At 45.0% G+C, this 26,364-nt stretch overlaps 1 protein-coding gene across 1 annotated transcript in view; it reads left to right on the top strand.

Moving 5' to 3' along the window:
- Positions 1-26,364, top strand: part of HELZ (helicase with zinc finger) — a 639,316-nt gene that overhangs the window by 354,569 nt on the left and 258,383 nt on the right. Inside the window, 2 exon segments of the mRNA XM_029599344.1 lie at positions 6,229-6,347; positions 13,040-13,185. Of these exon segments, the coding sequence (XP_029455204.1) occupies positions 6,229-6,347; positions 13,040-13,185 (265 nt within the window).

Here is a 26,364-nt window from a genome sequence, read left to right as displayed (position 1 = left end):
TGGAGAGCTCTGTCAAGAGAGTTTCCTGGCACGCTGATGGCCCTCAAAAAAGCGCTCGGAGAATCTGACAAAACACCCAGCAAATTCAGCCTGTATCCCCGGCACACCATGGACAGAACACACTGATCTGAAGTGCTGTCTGGCTATCGATCCACAAAGAATTGTAGCTGACCTCCGACTGGGGGGACCCTGGGCATGGGGATGGCCAGCTGGCTCTTGCTCCCTCCTAACCAGTCAAAACCCCATAGCAGGGCTAGGTTGGGGAGCTGGCTGTGGCTTGGGTGCTTGTTGCTGCCTGGAACGGCCTCGAGAACTCCCCCTCTGCAGGCAGAAGCAAGATGCGGGCGGATAGTACTTCTGCTGACAATAGAAGGATTGTTGTGGCCCTTGTCATGTTGACCTCCTGGCCGAAGACGGCGGGTCAGAGGTACTGGCAGAAAGATGCTGGTTGTGGTCGTCTCTCAACTGAGCCACCGCATTCCTCACCCTATCACCAAAAAGATTCTTGCCTGTACATGGTAAATCTGTGAGCCTTTCTTGTACCTCCAGCCAGAGGTCTGAGGCCTGGAGCCAAGCCACCCTGTGGGCGCCAAACCCGGGAGCCGCTACTCTTCCCGCCATTTCAAAAACATTGTACGTAGAGCGTACCTCATGCTTCTCACAGTCAAGGCCCTGATGCATGATCACCATTAGAGCATCCTGCTGCTGCTGCAGGGGAGAAGATTGGCCACTTCCTGAATCTATTTCCAGAGCTGGTAGAAGGCAATGCGGGCTATCAACATGGCACCCTGAAAAACCTTCCTACCCAGCGCATCCAGTGTCCTATGTTCTTGCCCTGGGAGAGTCGAGGCATGGGTCTGGGAGTGCTTAGCCTTTTTTAGCGCCGACTCAACGACCGACTGGTGGGGGAACTGATGCTCCTCATGTAATCCGCTTACTCTCTCCACAATCCAAGGCCTATTGAGCCTGATCTAGCTTACATAACTGTCCCAAGCTTCCTTCCCATAGAAAAAACCTTTCCTTGCCAGGTACAGAAAGGTTTCAGCTGATTACACTCTTGATGCTCTCACCCAGCTTGAATTTGATTGCTGAAGTCAGGACAGGCTCGATGTATTATTGTTGTGTCACTAGTTTGAAGATATACATGAGCCTGAAAAAAAAATAGACCCCATGACTTCTCCGATGATCTGTGCATAAATTCCTTAGGCTTACGTCTCCGGCATGAATGCTTGTGAACCCTCAGTCTCCATAACCAATATGTTGAGAATCCTGCATAAAATCCGCCACTCTCACTCTAAAATGTTTGTGTTGCGTCTGTCGGTCTCAGATGGCTTCGACCCTTGTGCCTCACCTTTTTCTCTGCTCTCCCCGCTAGCCTTGGGAAGATGGCTGCCGCCGCGTCTGCAAGCCGCGTCCTCCAGCATCGCCGGAATGGCTATGGCAAAGCCTCACGCCATGTTTCTCCTAAGGGCCTCCTGGGGTGTGCGCGCGCACGCCACCCACATCTTTATCCACGTCATGGCGGGAACCTTGGGAGCGTCCCCCTCGAGTGACATCACGCCATCCGGGTATTTAGCCTACGCTTGTTTGCTAGCTCGTTGAGTTGGCAAGGACTAGGATTGGATTGAAGGATTGGACTCGTTCGGTCTAAGCTACTCTGCCGCTTCCTTGCTGCCGCTGGAAGCCCTCTCTGCCCTTCGGGGTATACTCTAACCTGGGTACCTGCTCCTTGGGGGCCCTCTGCTTTCTTTCAGGTGCCTTACTGGGATCAGGTACTCTCTTCTCGAGGGCCTGCTCTCCCTGCCTCGGTGCCTGTTACCATCGACTTCTGCCTGGTGGAATCATCTACCTTACAGCTACCATCTAGTGAGTAATCTAATTCTCAGTCTGTCTCATCTACAGCTCTGCTGTGCTGGGAAACCTACACCTGGATATCCCTATACTATCTTGGTGAGACTGGTTCCCTCTGCCGAGGGTCCCTGGACTACTACCTCTGGTGGTATATATATGCTGTACAATAAAAGACAAAACTCTGTGTTTGTGCGACCTGAGTCTAGCCCAGTACTGTGCCTCCCCTCGGGGCTCCTCCCCGTGGGCGTGGTCATCTGCCACAGTACCCAAGAATCTACTCAAGCACCTCGAAACCATAACTTTTTGTGAACGATTAAACTGATAGTGGCCAACAAAGTAACAAAAACTCTTCCTGTCACCATGGCAAGTAGGAAACTGTATTTTTTCACATTTTTTTTTTTGCTGAATCTCCTCCTGTGCTGGGTTATTAAGGGAGCTCATAAATGTTTGCACTTCCTCCACACGGTCAAAACTCGTATGATCCCTTCATACCAAACTCGCAAATGAACCTGATACTAGAGCATAGACTGGATCTGTTTCTCTACCATTGTTTGGCAAATTGAGGTAAAATCTTTTTTTTGCAAAGAAACTTGAGAAGAGTAATCTTGAAATATTTGTACTTTTCTTGAAATATTCAAACTTTTTCTTGAAATTTCATTTCCTGACATTTTCTAAAGGCCTATAGCAAAGCTTGCTTGTGTGCAAAATTTAAAATGTTTGTCAAGAATTGGGGCCTGGTTTTCCCCTCCTTTCAAGTTCCCAGCCGGTACACCGTCTCAATCACTAGGCTGCCATGCAGATCAGTCACACCCAACGCCTCAGGCAGCCATTGTTCTAGTAACCCGGGAAGCTTACTTTCCTCTATCGATTCTGGTAAACCTACTATTCTAATATTACTTCGGTGGGAGCGATTTCCAAATCATCTAATTTTGTTTCCCTGGGTTTTGATTTTTTTCTCTAGCATTGCCACTTTTTTAGCTAGCGTCACTCTTTCATCTATGGAACTTAATTTTTCTGACAGACCGTGACAATCGCAGGAGTCAAATTGGCAATGGCGCTGCTATTGAGAACATTCCCCAAGGGCGTATCTACACTCACTGCCATTTTATCAACACCAGCTTTCGTTTTTTCCTTATCCCTTTTTGCTACTTTAGGTGGCATAACTCCTGGTGACTTGTTCATAAAACTATCAATGGACATAAGTCCGACTCACCCTGATAGTTTTCAGAAAGAGATTTTCTGTAAAACATGCTGATGGAAAGGGATTTCACAGGGAAGGTGCCCGGAGCTCAGAGTCACACATCCACCTGAGCTTAGCACATCACATGACCTCCCTATCTCCTTTTTAAAAGTTAGTGCCAGCAGCCTGGGTTCCACTCTGGATAAGGAGGAGCCTATCCCATTGGAATAGGCTTTTCCTTCCCCAGAATGTTCCCCAGTTCCTAACAAACCTAAAATCCTCTTCCCTACACCATTGTCTCATCCACGATGAGACTTTGGAGCTCAGCCTGCCTTTGAGCATGGAACACGGAGCATTTCTGAAAATGCAAGGCTGGAGGTTCTGGATTTCAATTTCCTACCTAAGAGCTTAAATTTAGCCTCCAGAAACTCCCTCCTGCACCTTCCTATGTCAGTGGTCCCCAGCTCCTCCCAAGCACTATCTAAATCTTATCTAGGTGGTGTGTGAGCTTCACTACCTTTGCACCAGACAGACATGTCACTAAGCAATCATGATGACCAACAGCTGCTCAGTTATCTACTCTCCTAATGATCGAATCACCCACAACAGCCATCCTATGTATTTATTTATTTATTCAGTTTTATATACCGATGTTTGGATTTTTACCTTCAGAATGGTTCACAATTTCTGTATATAATCAATAAATAGAAAGAATATTAAAAAGTAAATATTAAAAAGTCATAAATAGAAAAAATAGTTAAAAGATAAAAGTAATAAATTTAAATTAAGACATAACAAGAATAATAAAATAGATAAAATAATTAATAATCAGTTCATTAGTAGATTAAATTAGATTAAATAGCATTGAAATAAAATAGAATAAGAAAATAAAATTACTGGCTGACATCTGTTGCATACGCTTGTTCAAAAAGCTATGTTTTCAATGCTTTTTAAAAAAATTTCAAATCCTTCTGGAGCCTGAGCTCAACAGGTAAGGTGTTCTACAATTTTGGTCCAGCTAATGAAACAGCTCTTTCTCTGACAGATGTAAGTTTAGCAGATGCAACAGATGGTATAGTAAGGAGACCTTTATTAGCTGAACACAAGTTTCGTTGTGGAGTATGAATACGAATAACTGCGTTCATCCAATCAACGTAATCAGTATAAATCGCTTTGTGTATTAAACATAATGTTTTGTATTTAATTCTATACTCGACTGGCAACCAGTGGAGGGCAATTAAGACAGGAGTTATGTGATCTTGTTTATTGACTTCTGTAAGGATTTTTGCAGCAGAATTCTGAAGTATTTGAAGTGGACGAATTGTTGTTTGGGGGAGACCGAGAAATAATGAATTACAGTAGTCTATATTGGTGAATATTAAGGATTGAAGAACTGTTCTAAATTCATTATGGTTCAAAAGAGGTTTTACGCGTTGCAGTATTCGAAGTTTATAGTACCCTTCCTGTATTTTCATAGAGACGTTTTTTAAGACTGAGTTCTGGATCAAGCCAAATACCTAAATCCCGTACTTTACTCCCTAATGTAATAGTAGAGTTTTCTAGGACAAAAATTTTACATTGATCAGTAGGTGAAAGTTTACGTTCAAGTAGCATCCCTTCTCTTTAAAACTTGCACACATTAAAAGGATGTTTGTGGCGAGATACATTACAACATACACAGGGGTACATATTCAAAAGCTATTTAGATAGATAACTGAAAAGTTAACCATCTAAATGGACAAACCACAAATTTAAAACTCTTACCCAGCTATATTCTAGCCCGATGATGAGTTATCTGGCTAGAATATAACCGGGTAATAAGCCGGGGCGTTCCGGGAGGAGCAGAATAGCCGGTTTTCCTAACTGGCTAACTCTGGCTGCACTGTAGGGCAGGTCTAAAGTTAGCCGGGTATATTCAGCAGCGCAGCCACACTGCTAAATATCCCAATTAAGTTAGCTGGATAGGTGTATCCGGCTAACTTAACTAGCTGCTCAACTGCTGAATATCTACCCCACAGTATTTCATAAATGTAGATATCAGTCAACATGGTAGTTACATACAAAACATAAAAAAATGACTTGCAAATGCTTAATGTTACATCTGGAAAATATATGTTGCTCGAAGACATTCATACAGTCTTAAAAATTTATAGTACTCATAAAGCAGCTCATATAGTCTGAGGATGTCAATCTGCCAGTATGCTGGAAATAAAAAAAGAACAGTTTGAGGCTTCTTAAAAGTTGTTTGAAAGTCTGCCTAAATAAAAATGTTTGTAATGCTTTTTTGAAGGATTGAGTGGAAGCCATAGTTCGTAATTGTTCCAGCAAAGTGTTCCTAAAAGCTAAGGGGCAAATTTTAAAAGCCCTACGCTCGCCGAGCCTAGTTTGCATAGGCCCGGCATGCGCAAGCCCCGGGATACGCGTATGTCCCGGGGCTTGCGGGGGCGTGGCCAGAGGCCTCTGTAGGGCCTCTATGCCAGGGGATCACGTGCCGGCACTTGGCCGGCACACGCAACCTACGCCTACCCAGAGGCAGGCGCAACTTGCATAACAAAGGTATTGGGGGGGGGGGGGGGGGGTGTTTATGTAGGGTTGAGGAGCGGGTTAGGGAGGGGAAGGTGGGGGCGGAAGGAAACTTCCCTCCAAGGCTGCTCTGATTTCGGAACGGCCTCGGAAGGAACAGGGAAAGCCATCGAGGCTGCCCTAGGGCTTGGCGTGCGCAAATTGCGCGCCAACCTTGGATTTTATAACATGTGCGCGGCTGCGCACACATGTTATAAAATCGGGCGTAGATTTGTGCGCGCAGGTACTAAAATCTGGCCCTATACACACAAGATGGACTGATTTTTTTAATTTAGATTTATAACAGGATTTCTAATTGGTTCAGAGACAATGAAAGATGTAGAAACAGAAGGAGCTGTTCACTCCAGTGTAAACATTTGGTCATCCAACAGGTTCTAGTCAGTGTGATGATTTCACCTGGTTTCATTTGGCTTCTCATAACCATTTCATGAAACAGGTATAGATTAGCATTTTTGTTTCATAGCAATAAAATACCAGTGTCTTAGGAAAGTTGTCCTTTCCTCCAAATGTAATACTACTTGTAACCTTAAACTTTGTCAAATATAATTCTCTGGTAATTGCAATACATCTCCATTATAAACCCATATTTACATTTTATTGTTGTTTATTTTTAGGTTTCTTTACACACATTCTGTTAGATGAAGCTGCACAAGCCATGGAATGCGAGACCATCATGCCGCTAGCACTGGCTAATAAAAACACCAGAATTGTTTTAGCTGGAGATCACATGCAAGTAAGGCCTTGAAGAATTATGTGCATTTAATTAAACTATGTGATATCTGTATTTTAATTTAGGTGTGGGAAAAGGACAAATATTGGGATTGTAGAATGTTGCCATTGTAGCAAAAGGCACATTACTTTTACTTGATTCCTTATTTTGGTAAAGTTGCTACTATATATTTGTGTAGTTAAAGGAACCAATGTAGATATATTTTATGAGTTATGTAGATCAGTATTTCCCAACCTTTTCAAGCCCAAGTTACACATACACTAATATTGTGTGGCATACCTCCATGAAGCAGGCAGTGCAGGGAAAGAGAAGACTCATATGGCCAAAAGAAATGCCAGTGAAACCTTGAAAGATCCATCAGTCTCTTCCAAATTTTAAAGCATAGGGAGAGAGAGGGTGGAGACATGTATGAACCCATCACAATGGACCAGTTTCCTCTATATACAATGCAGTAGAAGAGAAAAAGTCTGTGTGGTGCAGGCAGCCGGTTCAGTTAGTTACCTTGACTGCCACATGTAGCTGCCACAGCTCTTCCATTCAGCTGTGCCCAACACTCAGTGAGTCACATCCAGTGCTCAGTGCACGCTCTCCCTGTCTAATTCAGCCTGGGGATTGAACAGAAGCTGGAAAAATTCAAAGGAGGAGGCTCAGGAAGAGGAGGACGAGGAGGTATTGTGTGCAGTGTGTCTGCTGCACAATGCAAGGCCATCTGTTTATGCCCCGCATGCTGCTCATTAATTACCACATGCTCATGCTGTAGTTAGAAAGAGGCATATATGATTATGCATGTTTTCAAAAAGAAGCTCCTGAAGGGTTTAAGAGACACTGCTGGTGTCTTTGTTGCTTCGAAGTACTGAGAGCAGCTTTCAGGTGCTGGTATGGATCCAAGCTTCAAGCAATGGTTTCCATGGCACACTTGATCAATTCTGAAGGCGCACAAGTATACTATAGCACACTGGCTGGTAAATACTGTTCCTGTTCATACCCATATCAGTACAGACTCCTGGTTTTGCATCCCTGCCAGCAGATGGAGACGGAGAAAGTTTCACTGACAACTGTGTATAACCTAGTGTGCTATCTGCAGTCCCCCCAGTATTTCTCTGTCTCCAGCAGATGATGTAAAACCTGCAGTCTGGAGAGGAAAAAAATATAAGGAAGAATAGAAGATTGCTGGATCCTCCCATGGGGTTGTGAGGTCCTGGTAGAGCCATCCTCCCTGGTTTAAGGTGGTGATCCTTTTTGCTGGCTCGATCATACAGTCTATGGGTTGGACATTTGATGGTCCAGATATCTCATCCCCCATGAGCCAGCATTGGGACACGCCAATAGCTCTGCACTGTCAACCCTGAGGAGCAAGGAAGCATATTTTTTATTTCCCATGAACCAGGGCTAGGTTGCTAATGTTTGTATAAAGTTTGTTTTTAAAATAAAAGAAAAGGAGCAATTGTCTCACGGTTTATTCTTGCAGTGCTGGGCTTGCGGTTATTCTTGGCAGCAACATTTAGTGCTTGAGTGGTAGGTCGGTGCAGAGCTGTTTTCCAGCTTCCCTCTGGTGAGTGCAGTGAGGTAGCAGCATGCGGCCCCAGCCACGTGATTATGGCACGCAGCAAGGCTTGCTGCACTTGCGGAGGATAGCGTTCGCATCTTAATCGAGCAGGCCTGTGCTCGGGATATGTAACCGGAGGAAAAAGGCACTTCAGGGAGGTCTGCTTCTTCTGTTGCTGCTTCTGAAGTCAACAAAGGTCTTGCGGGTGTCCAGGCTTGCCAAGGAGGGGGCCGTTGGCAGCGCGGGTACAATTTCCATATTAGCTTCTCCGGCAGGGCTGTTGGCAGGGGAGGCCAGGGGTTACCCACTGCGGCTGTCTCCCTCTGTTGCTGGTTCCAGGGAGGACCGGGGAAGTTCTAATTTTGATGATTTTTCCCTGGTTAGGGGAGACTTGGATCTGGATAGGGATTTGGATGGATCCCAGGCTTTTTCCACTGAGTTTATTTTGCTTATGCATAGGGCTTATTTAGCTGCACATCCAGCAGGAGATAATCCTAGGTCCAGGTCTCGATCCAGGGATGAAACCCGGCCCATGAAGAGCCCGTGCCAGTCAAAAGAAAGCATTTGAGAGTGTTCACAGTGTTCTAGGTCTTTCCTCGCCGGCAGGTGGAACTGAGGAGTATACTTATGACTCAGATGATCCAGAGGTTGCGACAATGGTTTCCCCAGGTGGAGGCCAGATGGTGGATGTGGCAGACCTGGTCGAAGGCACAGAGGAGGTTCCAGTGGCCGAAGGGGATGAACCCAAGGTTGTATGCCTTTTTCGTAGAGAGGAACTTTGGCCTTTGATTTCATCTGTGCTTCAGGAATTGGGTATTAAAGTTTCTCCGGAAGAATCAAAACTGGAGGGGACTTATCCCGTGTTGGATGGTTTGCATGGACCAGTGAAAGCCTTTCCCTTCCATAAGTCTTTGAAGAAGTTTGTAGTTCAGGAGTGGGACACTCCGGAAACCGGCTTAAGGGTTGGCAGAGCTATAGCGAAGCTTTATCCATTGCTGGAGGAGACATTGGAGCTTTTAGCATTCCTGAAGGTCAGTGCTTCCGTGTTGGAGATCATTAAGAAGACTACCATTCTGGTAGTGGGCTCGGCCATTCTAAGGAATGTGCAAGATCACAAGTTGGAGCTTCACCTCGAGGATTTTGATGTGTCTGACCTGGGCATAAGGGCCATAATTTGCAGCAGTTTTATGCAGAGGGCTTCTCTGCATTAGGTCCAGAAGTTGCAGGAGATGCATGCTGTGTTTGGGCTCAGCAGTGCAGCAGGCTAAACATTTAGAGGCAGCTGTGGTGTATAGGGCAGATGCCCTGTATGACCTGATCTGAACATCTTCCAGGATTACTGTGTCTGCAGTGTCGGCTAGGAGATTATGTGGTTATGGAATTGGACAATGGATGCTTAGCCAAATCTCAGCTGGGGGCTCTTCTGTTTAAGAGCAAACTATTGTTCAGAGAGGACTTGGAGCAGATCATGAAGCATCTGGGGGAGTTCAAATTTCATAAGTTGCCAGAAGATAAGCCAAGAGACAGATGATTTTTTCCTGCACGGGCATGGATTCAAGATAAGAGATTTCGCTAAGCAAAAGGTTCTTTGGGCCCTCAGAGGCAATCCATAGTCAGGCCTAGGACCTGAGTATGGATTGCCATCCCGAGACAACCCTGGTACGGGCACAGGAAACGTGAAGTCCTCACAATGAAGCAAAGATGGTCCACTCTTCGGTTCCGGCCATCGGAGGGCACTTGAAGCTCTTTTACAAGGAGTGGACCAAAATTACAGTGGACCAGTGGGTCCTAAGTGTGGTAAAAGATGGCTACATTAGAATTTGCTTGTCTGGTTCAAGACGCTTATATAGTTTCCCCTTGTACTCCTAATGCCAAATGGGTATCTTTTCAATTGACAGTGGACCGCTTGGGCATCTAGGGGCTATAGTGCCGATTTCTTGGCAGGAGCAAAGAATGGGTTCTGAAAAAGGAAGGAATATTTTGGCCAATTTTGGATTTAAAAAAGGTAAATTCTGCTCTCAAGTTCCTCATTTCTGCATGGAAACTCTGAGGTCAGTCATAGCAGAAGTACGCAAGAGGGAGTTCTTGGCGTCTCTCAACGTGACAGAGGAATATTTGCACATAGCCATCAAAACGGAGCACTGGAGGTTTCAGAGGTTCATGGTCCTAGGGGGATATTTTCAATTTTGAGTTCTTCCCTTTGGATTGGCAACGGCTCCATGTACCTTCACCAAAGTGATGGTGATGGTGGCAGCAGCCTTGCGAAGGGATGGTGTGTTGGTGCATTCATATCTAGACAACTGGCTCATTTGTGCAAAATCAGAGGAACTCTGTCAATACAGAAGGTACTGATATGGTTGAAGACTCTAGGATGGGTGGTGAATCTGTCAAAAAGCCACCTTGTCCCCTTTCAAACACTGGAGTATCTGGGAACTCGATGCAACACGAAGCAGGGAGAGTTTTTCTCATGGAGGAGCAGTTCTTGAAGTTGTAGGGTCAGATTTGACACCTGTTAGGGCCTTCAGTACCCAAGGATCGGGACCATTTACAAGTTCTAGCTCTATGGCATCAACATTGGAGTTAATGCATTGGACATTCGTGTATAGGCGGCCTCTTCTCTCCCGCTGGAATCTGTTATTGGAGGAGTTTCATCTTTCACTAGAGGGGGAAGGCAGGGACAGTCTTTCATGATGTCGTATTCACACCAATCTCGACGGTGCTGCGAAATTGGGTGGTAATCGCCACCAATGCTGCTCTCTAGGATTGGGTGGGGGGGAGTGTCAGGATCAGTCAGCGCAGGGCCAGTGGTTGAAACAGGAAGCCTCATGGTCTATCAATTGGTTAGAGTTGAGAGCCGTGCATTTCACATTACTTGCTTTTCTGCCACAGTTTTGCGACCATACAGTGCAGGCTCTATCGGATACCACAACGATGGTGGCTTACATCAACCATCAGGGCAGAACCAAGAGTCAGGCGGTAGCTCAAGAGGCCCAAAGGTTTCTCTGGGTGGAGCAGCACTTGGAGCGGCTGGCAGCATCTCATGTCACCTGGGTAGATAAAATTCAGGCAGATTTTCTCAGTCAAAGAAAACTAGACCCTGGGGAGTGGGAACTGTCAGTTGCAGCAATTCATCTTATTCACAGGAAATGGGGGTATTCCCATATGGACTTAATGGTGACCAGACAGAACACCAGTGCATGTCGGATTTACAGCTGCCGAAGAGAATATGGTGTAGAAAGAATCGATGCTCTGGTTCTGCCATGGCAGTGAGGAATTCTTTTTTGTTTTCTCTCCATGCCCACTAGTGGGCAAAGTGTTACAGTGGATAGAGAAACATCCGGGTAGCATGATTCTGTTGGCTCTGGAGTGGCCATGTCGACCATGGTTTGCAGATCTGATCAACATGGCCATAGATGGGCCGCTGAGGTTTGACCATCTGTCTAATCTTCTCCACCAGGGCCCAATATTTTCAGATAAGGCGCCTTTCTTCTGTCTTGTGGCCTGGCTTTTGAAACGAGATGACTGAGACAGAAGGGATATTCTGAAGCAGTTATTACCACTTTTTTGCAGGTCAGGTGACCTTTCACTTCCTTGGCATATGTCAGGGTTTGGAAAGTCTTTGAGTCCTGGTGTGCTGTTAACGAGGTGCAGTCTGTGCAGGCTACGGTCTTGCATATTTTGGCTTTTCCACAGGGAGGTTTGGTCAAAGAACTGGCCTTTAACTCTCTGAGAGTCCAGGTAGTGGCTTTGGACTGTCTCTGGGGTAAGGTTCATGGGTATCCTCTGTCCACATATCCAGATTTCATACAGTTTCTTCGGGGGGGCTAAGAATTTGCGTTCTCTGTGCAAAAGGTCTGTATGTCTTGGAATCTTAATCTGGTGCTTAGAGGAATGTGTGAGGCTCCGTTTGACCCACTAAGGAGAGCAACATTAAAGGACTTGACTCTTAAAGTGATTTTTCTGATAGCTATTTGTTCAGCCAGAAGAATCTCAGAGCTCCAGGCTTTGTCGTGTTGGGATCCCTTTCTGCAGATTTCTGATTCAGGGGTGTCATTCCGCATTGTGCCTTCTTTTCTGCCAAAGGTGGTTTCAGCTTTTCATCTTAGTCAGATGGTGAAACTCCCTGCTTTTCTGGGTTTGGATTTTTCCACGCCTCATGCAAGAGAGCTTAGGCTTTTGGATGTAAGGTGGGCATTAGTGAGATATTTGAAAGTTACTAATGATCTTCATAGATAAAATCACCTCTTTGAACTGTGGAGTGGTTCAGAGAAAGGAGGTAAAGCATCTAAGGTTACCATTGAGCAGTGGCTTAAGGAAGCAATTGGTCGACTTATATTTCTTAAGGTCATCCTGTACCTGAGGGTTTAAGGGCTCACTCGACACATTCTCAGTTGACCTCTTTGGTCGAGTCACAACAGGTGTCTCCGCAGGAAATTTGCAGGGCGGCTACTTGGAAGTCATTGCACACTTTTACTGGGCATTATCGCTTGAATGTCTAGGTTCTGGCTTCCATGTGCTTTGGTGAGTGTGTTCTACAAGTGGGACTCTCCAGGGCCCACCCTGTTTAAAGGAGCTTAGGTACATCCCAGGAGCCTGGACTGATCTGGATATGAACAGGAAATGAAAATTGGTTCTTATCTGCTAATTTTAATTCCTGGAATACCACAGATCAGTCCAGAGACCCGCCTACTGGCGGGGCGAGGGAGAGTTTGCCACTCATACTGATCGGTTATATATAGTGAAGAGTTGTTGGAGGTTTTCAATGCTGTTTGCTTATGTTACTGTTGAGAAACGAGTTTTCCATTTTGTTGGAATTTCATCTTCCTCCTGCTCGTTAGGGGGGAATTTTCATTTAGGATTCTTAGAGTTGCTGTCATCTTGGCTTGAGTATAGGTCAATACTGAGGGATTGCAGGTGGCACACTAGGTTATGTACAGTATCAGTGAAATTTTCTCTGTCTCCATCTGCTGTCAGGGATGGAAAACTAGGAGTCTGGATTGATCTGTGGTATTCCAGGAACGAAAATTAGCAGGTAAGAACCAGTTTTCCTATATTCACATCATTTGGAAATTCTACTATTTTAAAGCCTTGTAAAGGGCTTTTACTGCATGTATGGTTAATTAGTTTTGTCTCTGTGTGTGTATTACAGCTCAGTCCTTTCGTCTACAGCGAATTTGCCAGGGAGAGAAACCTTCATGTCTCATTACTTGATCGACTCTATGAGCACTATCCTGCAGAGTTTCCATGTAGGATCCTCCTGTGTGAAAATTATCGCTCCCATGAAGCTATCATCAAGTAGGTGTGAACTTTTCCACCATACCGCACTTGTGTTTGCCTGGTGTGAGAGAGCCTAGAATTGCAAAACTGTTATTCAAGAGGCAAATGTTATTGAAGTTGATGCTAAAAACTAATATAACATAATATGATTTATTTCCTTTTAATTTTTCTTATGTATTTTAAAATAAATTGGTGAGAAACTTACCATCCATTGATTGTAACAATAATAAAGTATGTTTTTTTTCTACAAGAAATGTTGGCCATTCCATTTTATTTGCTTATGTTTTGATCAAAAGAAAAAATAATTGTGCTTTATTTGGAGCAAGGTAGAGAAGAGCTATTGGAAGGTATTTAGTATGTCAGAGCTTTTAGTATTAAAAGAAAATTGCTTGAGACACTTGATAAGTGTACTGGCAAGAAATTGCATCCTTGCTTAATAACTTTGAAGGATTTTTCATTAATCATTTTATAGTCTTCTTTACTGTGTAGACAGTCACCTTTATAATTATGCTAGAAAGCAAAGTATTACATTAAGGATGATAGCCTTATTCAGAGCGTTTGTCTGGCTGAGTTTGGCACTTAAGAACATAAGAAATTGGCATGCTGGGTCAGACCAAGGGTCCATCAAGCACAGCATTCTGTTTCCAACAGAGGCCAAACCAGGCCACAAGAACCTGGCAATTACCCAAACACTAAGAAGATCCCATGCTACTGATGCAATTAATAGTAGTGGCTATTCCCTAAGTCAACTTGATTAATAGCCGTTAATGGACTTCTCCTCCAAGAACTTATCCAAAACTTTTTTGAACCCAGCTATACTAACTGCACTAACCACATCCTCTAGCGACAAATTCCAGAGCTTTATTGTGCGTTGAGTGAAAAAGAATTTTCTCTGATTAGTCTTAAATATGCTATTTGCTAACTTCATGGAATGCCCCCTAGTCCTTCTAATATTCGAAAGTGTAAATAACCGATTCACATCTACTCATTCAACACCTCTCGTGATCTTAAAGACCGCTATCATATCCCCCCTCAGCCGTCTCTTCTCCAAGCTGAACAGCCCTAACCTCTTCAGTCTTTCCTCATAGGGGAGCTGTTCCATCCCCTTTATCATTTTGGTTGCCCTTCTCTGTACCTTCTCCATCGCAACTATATCTTTTTTGAAATGCGGCGACTAGAATTGTACACAGTATTCAAGGTGCGGTCTCACCATGGAGCGATACAGAGGCATCATGATATTTTCTGTTTTATTAACCATTCCCTTCCTAATAATTCCTAACATTCTGTTTGCTTTTTTGACTGCTGCAGCACACTGAGCCGACAATTTTAAAGTATTATCCACTATGATGCCTAGATCTTTTTCCTGGGTGGTAGCTCCTATTATGGAACCTAACATCGTATAACTACAGCAAGAGTTATTTTTCCCTATATACAACACCTTGCACTTGTCCACATTAAATTTCATCTGCCATTTGAATGCCCAATCTTCCAGTCTTGCAAGGTCCTCCTATAATATATCAGCATCTACTCTGAATAATTTTGTATCGTCCGCAAATTTGATAACCTCACTCATCGTATTCCTTTCCAGATCATTTATATATATTATATTGAAAAGCACTGGTTCAAGTACAGATCACTGAGGCACTCCACTGTTTACACTTTTCCACTGAAAAAATTGACCATTTAATCCTACTCTCTGTTTCCTGTCTTTTAACTAGTTTGTAATCCACGAAAGGACATCGCCTCTTATCCCATGACCTTTTAGTTTTCTTAGAAGCCTCTCATGAGGGACTTTGTCAAACGCCTTCTGAAAATCCAAATATACTACATCTACCGGTTCACCTTTATCCACATGTTTATTAATCCCTTCAAAAAAATGAAGCAGATTTGTTAGGCAAGACTTCCCGTGAGTAAATCCATGTTGACTGTGTTCCATTAAACCATGTCTTTCTATATGCTCTATGATTTTGATCTTGAGAATAGTTTCCACTATTCTTCCTGGCACTGAAGTCTGGCTCACTGGTCTATAGTTACCCAGATCGCCCCTGGAGCCTTTTTTAAATATTGGGGTTACATTGGCCACCCTCCAGTCTTCAGGTACAATGGATGATTTTAATGATAGGTTACAAATTTTAACTAATAGATCAGAAATTTCATTTTTTAGTTCCTTCAGTACCTTAGGATGCATACCATCCGGTCCAGGTGATTTGCTACTTTCTAGTTTGTCAATCTGGCCTACTACATCTTCCAGGTTCACAGTGATTTCGTTCAGTTCGTCTGACTCATCACCCCTGAAAACCATCTCCGGAACTGGTATCTCTCCAACATCCTCATTAGTAAACACGGAAGCAAAGAATTAATTTAGTCTTTCTGCAATGGCCTTATCTTCCCTAAGATCCCCTTTAACCCCTCGGTCATCTAAATGTCCAACCGACTCCCTCACAGGTTTCTTGCTTCGGATATATTTTAAAACGTTTTTATTATGAGTTTTTGCTTCTGTGGCCAACTTCATTTCAAATTCTCTCTTCGCCTGTCTTATCAATTTTTTACACTTGACAGTTTTTGAAAAATGTTTGGTTTTTTTGTGGCTAAAATAGCCTCTTTTACCTCACCTTTTAACCATGCCTTCCTTCCACCTTTCTTAATGTGTGGAATACATATGGACTGCACCTCTAGGATTGTATTTTTAAACAATGTCCATGCCTGTTGAACACTTTTAACCTTTGCAGCTGCACCTTTTAGTTTTTTTCTATTTTCCTCATTTTATCAAAGTTTCCTTTTTGAAAGTTTAGTGTTAGAGCTGCAGATTTACTTATTTAGATTTATTTAGATTTATATTCCACTTTTCACAGTGCTTCAAAGTGGATTACATTCAAGTACTGTAGGTATTTCCCTATCCCCAGAGGGCTTACACTCTAAGTTTATACCTGAGGCAATGGAGGATAAAGTGACTTGCCCAAGGTCACAAGGAGTGACAGCGGGACTCAAACCCTAGTCTCCTGGTTTATAGCCCACTGCTCTAACCACTAGGCTGCTACTCCTCTCCACTGATTGTCCCCCTTCCAATTGTTAGTTTAAATTTGATCATGTTATGATCACTGTTGCCAAGTGGCCCCACCACTGTTACCTCTCTCTCCAAATCCTGCGTTCCACTAAGAATTAAATCTAAAATAGCTCCTTCTCTTCTTGGTTCCTGAACCAATTGCTCCATGAAGCAGTCATTTATTACATTCAGCAAGTTCTGATGTTACATTTACCCAGTCAATATTGAGGTAATTGAAATCTCCCATTATTATTGCAATGCCAAATTGGTTAGCTTCCCTGATTTCTCTTAGCATTTCATCATCTGTCTGACCATTTTGTCCAGGTGGACGGTAGTATACTCCTATCACTATACTCTTACCCAACACACATGGGATTTCTACCCATATAGATTCTATTGAGCATTTAGTCTCTTGTATGATCTTTATCCTGTTGGACTCTATACCCTCCCGGACATAAAGTGCCACACCCCCACCAAGTTGATCCTCCCTATCATTGCAATATAATTTGTACCCTGATATAGCACTGTCCCATTGGTTATCCTCCTTCCACCAAGTCTCTGTGATGCCAGTTATGTCAATCTCATCATTTGCTGCTATACACTCTAATTCTCCCATCTTACTTCTTAGACTTCTGGCATTGGCATACAGATATTTCAAAGTGTGTTTTTTGTTTGTATTAACAACCTGCTTTTCAGTTGTTAGGGATAATTCGGAAATCATTAGCTTCGGTGATTTTTTACATATAGGCGCATGGATTATGTTTGCTTTTAATGGAAGCTCTCTGTTGGGATGCCCTAACTCTCCTGTTTCATTAGTATCCTTCAAGGATACATTTCTCCAAACCATGCAGTACTGAGTGACTGTCTGCTTTCCCCCTTGTTCTAGTTTAAAAGCTGCTCTAGCTCCTTTTTTGAAAGTAAGTACCAGCAGTTTGGTTCCACTCTGGTTAAGGTGGAGTCCATCCTTTTGGAAAAGTCTCCCCTTTCCCCAAAGGTTTCCCCAGTTCCTTACAAAGCTGAATCCCTCTTCCCTGCACCATCGTCTCATCCACGCATTGAAACTCTGGAGCTCTGCCTGCCTCTGGGGACCTGCACGTGGAACAGGAAGCATTTCAGAGAATGCCACCCTGGAGGTTCTGGATTTCAGCTTCCTACCTAAAATCCTAAATTTTGCTTCCAGAACCTCTCTCCCACATTTTCCTATGTCGTTGGTGCCCACATGTACCACAACAGCCAGCTCCTCCCCAGCACTTAGCAGAACAAATGCTAGGATTTGAAAATCCTGCTAGTTAGACCACCCTTGACATAGCTGGATAAGATTTTAGCCAGCTGAAAACTTATTCGACAATGGCAGTTTGGTATGGGATCATTCCAGGTCGGAGTGATGCTATCTGACTAACATAGCTGGATAAATTTAGGTCTTCCGAAGAATGGCCCTAAAGTTAGCTGGGTTTATTTAGCAGTGTACCCATGTCAGTGATTGTCCCAGCTAATTTAGCTGGATAACTTGATAGTATTTTATTAGTTTGGCGCACTAGCCTTTGGGAAAACACAACATGCTGTGTGGCTAGACTAGATAATTTAAAGGAAAAATTGTGCTGATAGTTATGTAATACTTTATTATTATCTGAAGCTCTATTACAGTGGTGTTCAAAGATTGCCGCAAAGAATGTTGTGCTTCCTCTTCTTCTCCCGTAGCTATCACAGATTTCTTAGAAACAAAAAATGCTATTGTAACAACCGTTGTAATTTCTTTAGGTATCTTTAAAGATTCTAAGATATATTCCTTTAACATTTCAACTGGATTTAATCTCTTCACCACAGGGAAATTCACAAATCGAAGGTTTAAATAGCGGAGTGAGTTTTCTATATTTTCAAATTTTCTTTCAGCATTTACCTTAGCTTTTATTAAGGTCTCTTGTACTTTTCCCATTTTAGTAATCTTTTCCTCAAGTTTCTCCACTTTTTCCTTTTGAACTTTCACCACTTTTTCAATGTTTAAACCTCTTTTATTAGAGTCTAGAAAAGCCTGAGTCAAGGTAGTAACAGCAGATTTGATTGAAACCAGTGCATTCCATAAAGTGTCTAAAGTAACCATGGGAGGTTTTTGAAGAGAAAATACAGGTTTTGTTTGTAACTTTACCAGATCTTGGAGTGCTGTTTCTCCTACGTTGTCCCGCGCCGGCAAAGCTCTTTGGGGTAACGGAGTGGAGGTAGCCAATCCCTCCATTGCTCCTCTAGCTCCTCTGAACGCCATCTCCTCGCTATCTCCGTCGGGCCGATTGGGGGGGGGGGGCTTGCTCGCTCCTCTCCTCCTGCGAGTCTCGCGATGTTTCCTCCCCCTCTGCTCTTGTCTGACCTCCCGGGAGCGGTGGCGGTTCTGGAGCCCCAGGGCTGAGTGAGATTTCTTCGACCATGAGAGTCGACCCGAGCTCCTGGGTCTCTCCCTCCGCGGTCTTCACTCCCGGCGTTTTTGGGGTAAGATCAAAAAAATTCTCGATCTTTGCCTGCTGACTGCCTTCTTTTGAGATTATATTTTCTTTCAAACAAGCTTTACGCTTCATGTGAGACATTATAGAATTTCAAGAAGGGAAAAATAACCAAGGAATTATAAATTTCCAGGAACAAGTATAGAGAGAGCTCTTTATCTGCTTCTCATATGGCGGCCCCAGTGATTCCTGTGTTTTGTGGTCCTGGGGCAGCATTTCAAGTTTCAGGCTCTCCTGAAACTTGAAACTTCGTCAATGTGCACAGCGCTGTCTGGCAACAGCGCTGTGCACATTGACGAAGGTGATGGTAGTGGTAGCGGCGGCCCTCCGCAGGGAGATCTTAGTTCATCCTTACCTAGACAACTGGTTGATTTGAGGGAAATCGGAAGAAGAATGTTGACAGTTGGTGGGGAGAGTGCTGGATCAGTTGCAGGCCTTGGGCTGGGTGATCAATTGGGCAAAGAGCCACTTGTGCCCCACCCAAACAGAGTACCTGTGGGCGAGATTTGATATCTGCGTTGGAAAGGTTTTTCTCACCTCCAAGAGGATTCTGAAGTTGCAGAATCAGGTGTGACGATTTATAAGGATGGTAGTCCCCAAGGCTTGGGATTAACTTCAGGTGCTGGAGTCGATAGCGACTACCTTGGATTTGGTACCTTGGGCCTTTGCTCACATGTGTCCACTTCAGGGAGTGCTGCTCTTGCAATGGAATCCGTTATCAGAGGAGTTTCATCGATGGTTACCGTTGCTGGGAACATCCAGGTCCAGTCTCTTGTGGTGGCTGTTTTGGCCAAATTTGGAAAAGGGGATGAATCTGAAAATCCCGAGCTGGGTGGTGGTGACCACGGAGTGTCAGCCTCAAGGGTTGGGGAGCAATCTGCAGGGTTAGTCAGCCAGAGTGACTCACTGCTCTCTTGATTAACAAATGATGGTCCCTATTCAAATCCAATCACACTACCTCAACACCTTTCCAAGGTGAGTAACTGAGCTGAACTATTCAACTTTTTTACTTAGGTATACACTGCTCCTAGCTTATTTCTAGCTTCTGGATACTTTTTGTTTTTTGTTTTTTTTTTGTGGGGGTTTTTTTTTTCAATACAAACACTCAGTTTGTATTAAATACAAACACTCAGTTCTTTAAAAGTCTGCAGAACACTCAGTTCTGCAGACTTTTAAAAATAAACACACTACCTACTGCTTACTAGCTACCTTATTGACTGACTATTTAAAAATACAAACAGTCTTACTTGTATATTCACTGCCTTTCTGACTCTTAAAGGCACAAACACACTAAATAATATTCCCAAATAGTTAACTTTGCCCCAATACTTTTAAAAAAGACAATGTCCCAAGCAAAAACTTACTGATTCCTTTCAGCCACCAGCAAGGTGATCCTCTCCTCTCAGTGTTCCCACTGTGTGTGTATTTAGTCCTAGACAAACTGGTACCCAGGCTGGTACGGTAGTTGCCAGAGATCAAGCTACACCACCACTTCCACTGCCTACCATGATGAACAAGCAAGGCAGTATCGAACCCAGGCCCCCCCCTGCCTTGTCCCCAAGCAAGGGGGCCCCCGACCAGTGGCGTACAAAATGTCCCACCCTGCGCCGCCCAAGGCATCAGTCCAGTGCTAACCTGGACCGTGATGCCCACCTGCACTACATCTGAAATATCCCTTCTGACCAGGATAACTGCCACAGGTATGAGGTAGGGCATGCCCTTGCCTCATGCCTCCACCAATATCTAGCTGTGGCCAACATCAATCCCCAGCAACCATCCCTGCAGAGCCTCCTGCAGGGCGTTGTTGGATATATCCTAGCCAATGTACGAAAGATAGCTTCCATCTGACCTAAACACACCTTTAGCTTTGACATCCACCCATTCGGGCCTTACCTGGTGACCACCCAGCTTGTGGTTCCTTCATTGATCTTCTGGTTGACCTTCTTTCGTGCCCTCATCCACAATCTTGAATGCATGAACCAAGCATTTAACTTGGCCAAGTCATTCTTGATCCTCATAATTAGCTGCTCGCTTGATAGTTTGCCTCAGGTCATTGCTCCTTCAGTTGCTTTATGATGGCATTTGGGGCTTCTATTGAATCCCTCAAGTGCTGAAGAAAAGGGGCAAGAAATGGTCCCAGTGTGTACCTGGCTTACACATACATCTCTCAGCCATCCCATAGGTGCCAGTCCCAAGTGCAGTCCTTATGGGCGATTGAGTGCACTCCTGTCAGCCCCCGACATAGGTATTGACTGCTGTTGGTTTCCATCTTCCTATCTGCTGTTTGGTGTTGCTCCGAAAACCTGCTTGTGCCGCATTTGTGGTCGCTCCAATCCTAAAGCAGAGATATAGGACCCCCGCCTTGCCCCATGCAAGGAGGTCCCCTACCTGGCTTATGTAGTAAGCTGACCATGTGCAACCAGCTAACGATCCTATGAGGTCTCTGGTAGTCAGTGACAAATCCCATAGGAGGTTCGGGTCTTTAGATCCTGTCTCCTCCACTGTGTGTACCTGCTTGCGACTAATTTCCCCTTATCAGTGGGATAAGCATCTGCAATGCCCATTAGTAAGCCCCTGGTACGTGTCGCGCTCCAGTAGTGGCATTGCTGTGAAAATGGGCCATACCACCTCTAAGCAATTCTGCTAAGCACAGAGACACAGTGTATTGACGGATGAGGATGAGGAAGCCGCTAGATTTTTGCACCCGCATATGATTTGCTTATTCTGCAGATTAGCAAGTGTCTGGCTCAGGTGCGATAGCCATGCATCCAGGCGGTATCACCCAAACCTCCTCCGGAGGCGTCCTTGCGTGTATCAAGATCCCTGCTGGAAAGTGGAAGCTCCTTCCGCAAAGATACCCCATCGAATCGGCAGGGAAGGATATCCAAATGCGGATGCCATTGCGCATGGGTCGCAGTATCCTAATGAAGTGATAAGGCCTGCGTGCGCCTGGAGGCGCCGCTGCCTGCCTTCTGAGGAAAATCCTTCCCGTGGGTATCACTCTATGTGAGAAATTCAGGTTGCCCATGATGGGTTGCAAATCTTGGTAAGTCAGCTTTTCGCTCTTGCCGCTTTGCTGAACCTAACCTGCAACCTCACCATTTTTTCTTAAAGCAATCTGTATGTCATCTCTTCTGAGTCGAGCTTGATGTTGCGAAACGGATACAGTTGGTGGGGCCTTTGATCTTCTTCTGTTCTGAAGGGACTCTGAAATTGGTTGCCATAGCCTGAAAATCATGGGTGAGGTGTGAACAGCTGTTGGACTTGCTCAAGCCAATGAATAATAAACCATCAGGTAAAATATGAAGTTATGAACCCCGGAACGTTTGACCACTGCCCAATGCAAAAAGAGCTGAACAGTTCAAAATAAGCGCAAATCTTGGTAAGCTGACTTAGCAAGATTTGCAACCCATCTTGGGCAACCTGAATTTCCCATCTCGTTTTACTTATTCGCATCCGGTGCATATTCACCCTAAGGCTCTCATTACCTCCTCCCTACAGCTCAACTCTTGACCCAAACCTGAAGGAATGGCCACCCCAGCCAGTCTCTGTTGGCCTGCTGCTCAGGCCCAACCCTCTGCTCTAGGGAGGTGCCACATCACTAGCACCCACTGCACCGATGTGGCCCACCCCTAGAGAGTTCTCTGGGCCCCAACTCGGGCCCCCCCCCCCCCCCCCCCCCCCCCAAGGAGACCACAGCTCATGTCTCCACCACCTGCCCTAGGAGAGAGCCCCATGAATGCAACACCTCCTCCCCAAAACACCACCTTCTGACAATGATCCTGAGTCCACCATCCTGGAGTTCCACATGCTGTCTTTCCGCTCGGGAATCCTCCCCATATTCGAAAGGCTCATTCCCCATGCATTACCACCATCCCCCGAAAGGTGGCAAGAAGGGAAACCCCACCCCAGGTGGGACATGAACCCACAATCCTAGACTTAGAAGGCCCGTATCTTAGCCATAAGGTGATTGGGATTAAATGTACTAGCATCACTCCGCCGCACTATCCCCACAAGCCACAGACTAACTCCGAATCCAATGCCGATGGGGAAACCGCCAGAAAAGTGGCCTGTGTGAAACCAAAATGGCCCCTGCTCCACAATGCATGAAGATTATCTTCAAACAGAGAACCTGGTAGCAGTGGGATATGAAAACCCCCCCCACCCACCCCCTGAGAGACTGGAGCCTTAGACTGCTCGGCCATGCTACCTCGAAGAACAATGTGCACCTGGCTCAGATTGCAGCCGAGACATCACCAGTCTAAGTGAATAACAGTCCACCGCAGACCCTGGATTCTATAGGAGCATCAACTAGCATCCACCCATGTGAAAACCCCTTGGGTCAATCACGAAACGCCCCCCTGTTCCCCGCTCAGAACCCATACGTCCATGAGACTTCCATCCACCCAGTCTGGATGAACCCTGCCAATGAAGAGGATCCTCCAAGTGCACTCATGCCCTGTACTAACCTTTCTCCTCCTCCAGGCCACACGATCTGCCCCTGGGGTCTCCAGTGAAAAGGAATGACTGTCCTCTGTGATATGCAAGCAAAATTGGCTCCAGAGTACCTATATCGCCAGACAATAAGCAGGTTGTGGATTCCCAGCTTCCCTGTTTCAGGGCCCATCACTCTGACCACTAGGCTACTCCACTTCAAAACCCGCCCCAATAGCCTGACTAGCACCCACTTTCTACCTCCTGCTCCCTTCACCCAAGATGTATTCAAAATCACAGCCCTTGGCATCCCCGCCTAAGCCACCAGGTCAAGAACCCCTACATGAGACCCCAGTGGGGGCGGTAAAATCACCTTGATGCAGAGCCGCACCCCACTTGGCTCCGCAGCACTCCCCCACTAGGTAGAACCACCAGCCATACCAAAGGATGCAGCTCTGGTTGGAATACCAAGCCTTCCCTGAACCACCAGACAATTACTAGTTGGCCTTTATTCCTACCCGGTCTGGCACTCCGTTTCTCAAAGAAAAAAAATGGACTCTGAGACTTTCAGGTTAAAGCACCGTTCTTAAGTTTTTAACTTGTACACTCTATGGTAACAATACTTTTACCGGCCTTTCTTCTTTCCAGCTTGTTGCAAGCTTCCAAGTTCTCTCCCCCTGTTGATTGTAACTTTGACTTATTCCTACTTATTGTTATCTTTCGTTTACGTGAATTGTTACTCTAGTTTTTCCCTTTGTTAAACTGTAAACCGATCCGATATGGTAATTTACTATGAAGGTCGGTATAAAAAACTGTTAAATAAATAAATAAATAAATAAATAAATAAATACTAATCTACAAACTCCAAGAAATATGAAGCAACAATCAGAAAAATGAAGAAAGTCTACATTTCCAAATAAGTTGATAAGCTTCATTGGATGATTTTTCAACTAGTGTGAAAACTATTGAATCCCGAACCCCAAACACCATCTCCCATCTCTAATGACCTAGGAGCCCACGCACAGCAGCCTCCACCGGGGAAGACCCAGCCCCGAGTCCTGCTTTGGCCTCCCCGGCGCCAGGTCCCACCACTGTCCAGTGGTGCCGGACCCAGCCACCCAACACTTGACATGACCCTCAGCTCCCTGTCCCCAGTCCCTGGGCCTCTCATGGCCGCCCACGCCAGCTCCCGAGCGCCCCACCCAGACCCGATTCGTACCTGCAACTGCCAAGGTGCCTCTCATTCTATCGCTGGTTGGGATCTGAGAGGCCGGATACGCCTCGGTTGCAGCCTTTTAAACAGGCCATGAGGTCATTAGCCCACGACTGATCCTCCCTCTCCCTCCTCCCGGCCGCAACATTGTTGAGCCGGGCAGAGGTGGAAGGGAAGCCATGCCGCGGCTTGCCATGACACCGGAGCACCAGGGGCTGGACACAACTAGGCTGCACATGCGCAGCGCGCGGTTACAGGTGAGCTCCAGGGGCCCAGGCCCACTCATTTTCCCTTATTTACACAGTAGTTGGGGTGGTTGTTCTCTAATCTGGCTTGGGTACAGGTCAATACTGAGGGACTGTAGGTGGCACTCTAGGTTATGTAGCTGTGCCTCAAACACTTTGGTTCTCTGCATCCATCTGCTGGTAGGGATGCAAAACCCATTTATCTGGACTGATCTGTGGTACTTCAGGAACAAAATTAGCAAGCAAGAACCAATTTTCCTTTCTCTCTTCCCAGGTCAAATCTGATAAGATGAAATATTTCTTTTTATTATTTCCTTCCATTTTTATACCACATATTCTAAAACAGTTCAGTGTGATTTACAATATAGAAACATTAATATACAAAATATGCAGTACAGACTATATTTTAAAATGTTAATCTGCAAAGACAATCAATAAATTCACATCACAGTAATAAAACATCAAATAGATAATCTTACTATCCTACTGAGCAACTGCGAGCTTGTTGTGTCCGTCGCTGTCCGACATCTCTGCTACGCCCACCTTACCTCGTTGGCGACTCCCTCCAGGGTTGATGGAAGGCTAGCTGCTGCGGTGTCTCCAGGCTGTCCTCCTCCGACGTTCCTGGACTGGCTCAACGTTGCAAGCCACCATGTTGACCAGATGCCTAAGACCGTGCGCGCAGCCCGACTGATGTACCGGCATTGGCGCGAACCTCAGGGGCTTCTCCCTGAGATGATGTCATCAGCTCCAGATATTTAAGGTCTCAGTTTTTGCTAACAGGAGGAGTTAGCAAGGGTTCGCTTCCTCCAGGTCGCTGCGGATAGTATTCGCTCTCCGCAAACCTAGCTACTCTGCCTCTTCGAACTTCACTAGAAGTACCAGCTCCTCGGGGGCTTCGCTCTCTTTTTCTTTTCAGGTCGCAGTCCGGAACCAGTTCTTGCTCCTTGAGGGCCCACGTCCCGGACAAGCTCCTGAATACAACTTCTGCTAAGAAGTCATCGCTGCTTACAACATTAGTGAGTTTCCATCTATCTCTCAGAGCCTTCCCTGGGATCAGGTACTCACTCCTCGAGGGCCTACTGCATTCCAACTACTGGGCTGCCTTAAGAGACTTTGGTGTGAGTGTTATCATCAAGGACTTGTTCCAGAACTCTGCATATCCTATCTACTCACTTTCTTAGTTTCTCTACAGCTCAGCCACCTTGGGATCGCTGTTCCAATACCTGAGGGACTACAGCCCAGCTGGGCGCTTCCAACTCATTACTGCCATCTCTGGTGGTTTAATATATTGTCTAATAAAAGAACTAGTGTGTGTCTGTTTCCTATACTAAGCCTGACCAGTGGTCCCTCTCGGGAGCACCCCCGAGGGCGTGGTCACCTGCCAATGGTCCAAGGATCCACCCACAACTATTCTAAATAATAACATATTGCTATCTCCAGCAACTCCGTTAATAACAGATTGCTATCTCTCAGCTTTAACAATAGAGCTCTAATAACAGAGCTAGACAAACTAAAAATAGGATGGTATAATAAAACCTAACAAGAACAGACACCTAACATTAAATCTGATCCTATCTTACAATACTATGTAATAAAATATCAGTAATAAAGACAATTTCAGACATGGTTAAACCAGAGCAGAAGAGCCAAGCTTTACAGTGTTTCTTAAAAAAACATATAATCGGGTGATGTAGACGGTTTGTGCTGCCGCAGCTCCCATTTTGCTTTTTTCCTACTACCTATTTAAACCAAGTTTAGTCTTAGGAATTA

This window comes from Rhinatrema bivittatum, chromosome 4 (genome assembly GCF_901001135.1).
Source record: "Rhinatrema bivittatum chromosome 4, aRhiBiv1.1, whole genome shotgun sequence".
NCBI classification, from domain to species: domain Eukaryota; kingdom Metazoa; phylum Chordata; class Amphibia; order Gymnophiona; family Rhinatrematidae; genus Rhinatrema; species Rhinatrema bivittatum.
Note: the sequence above shows the minus strand (reverse complement) of the source record. Positions and strands in the feature narration are given on the sequence as shown.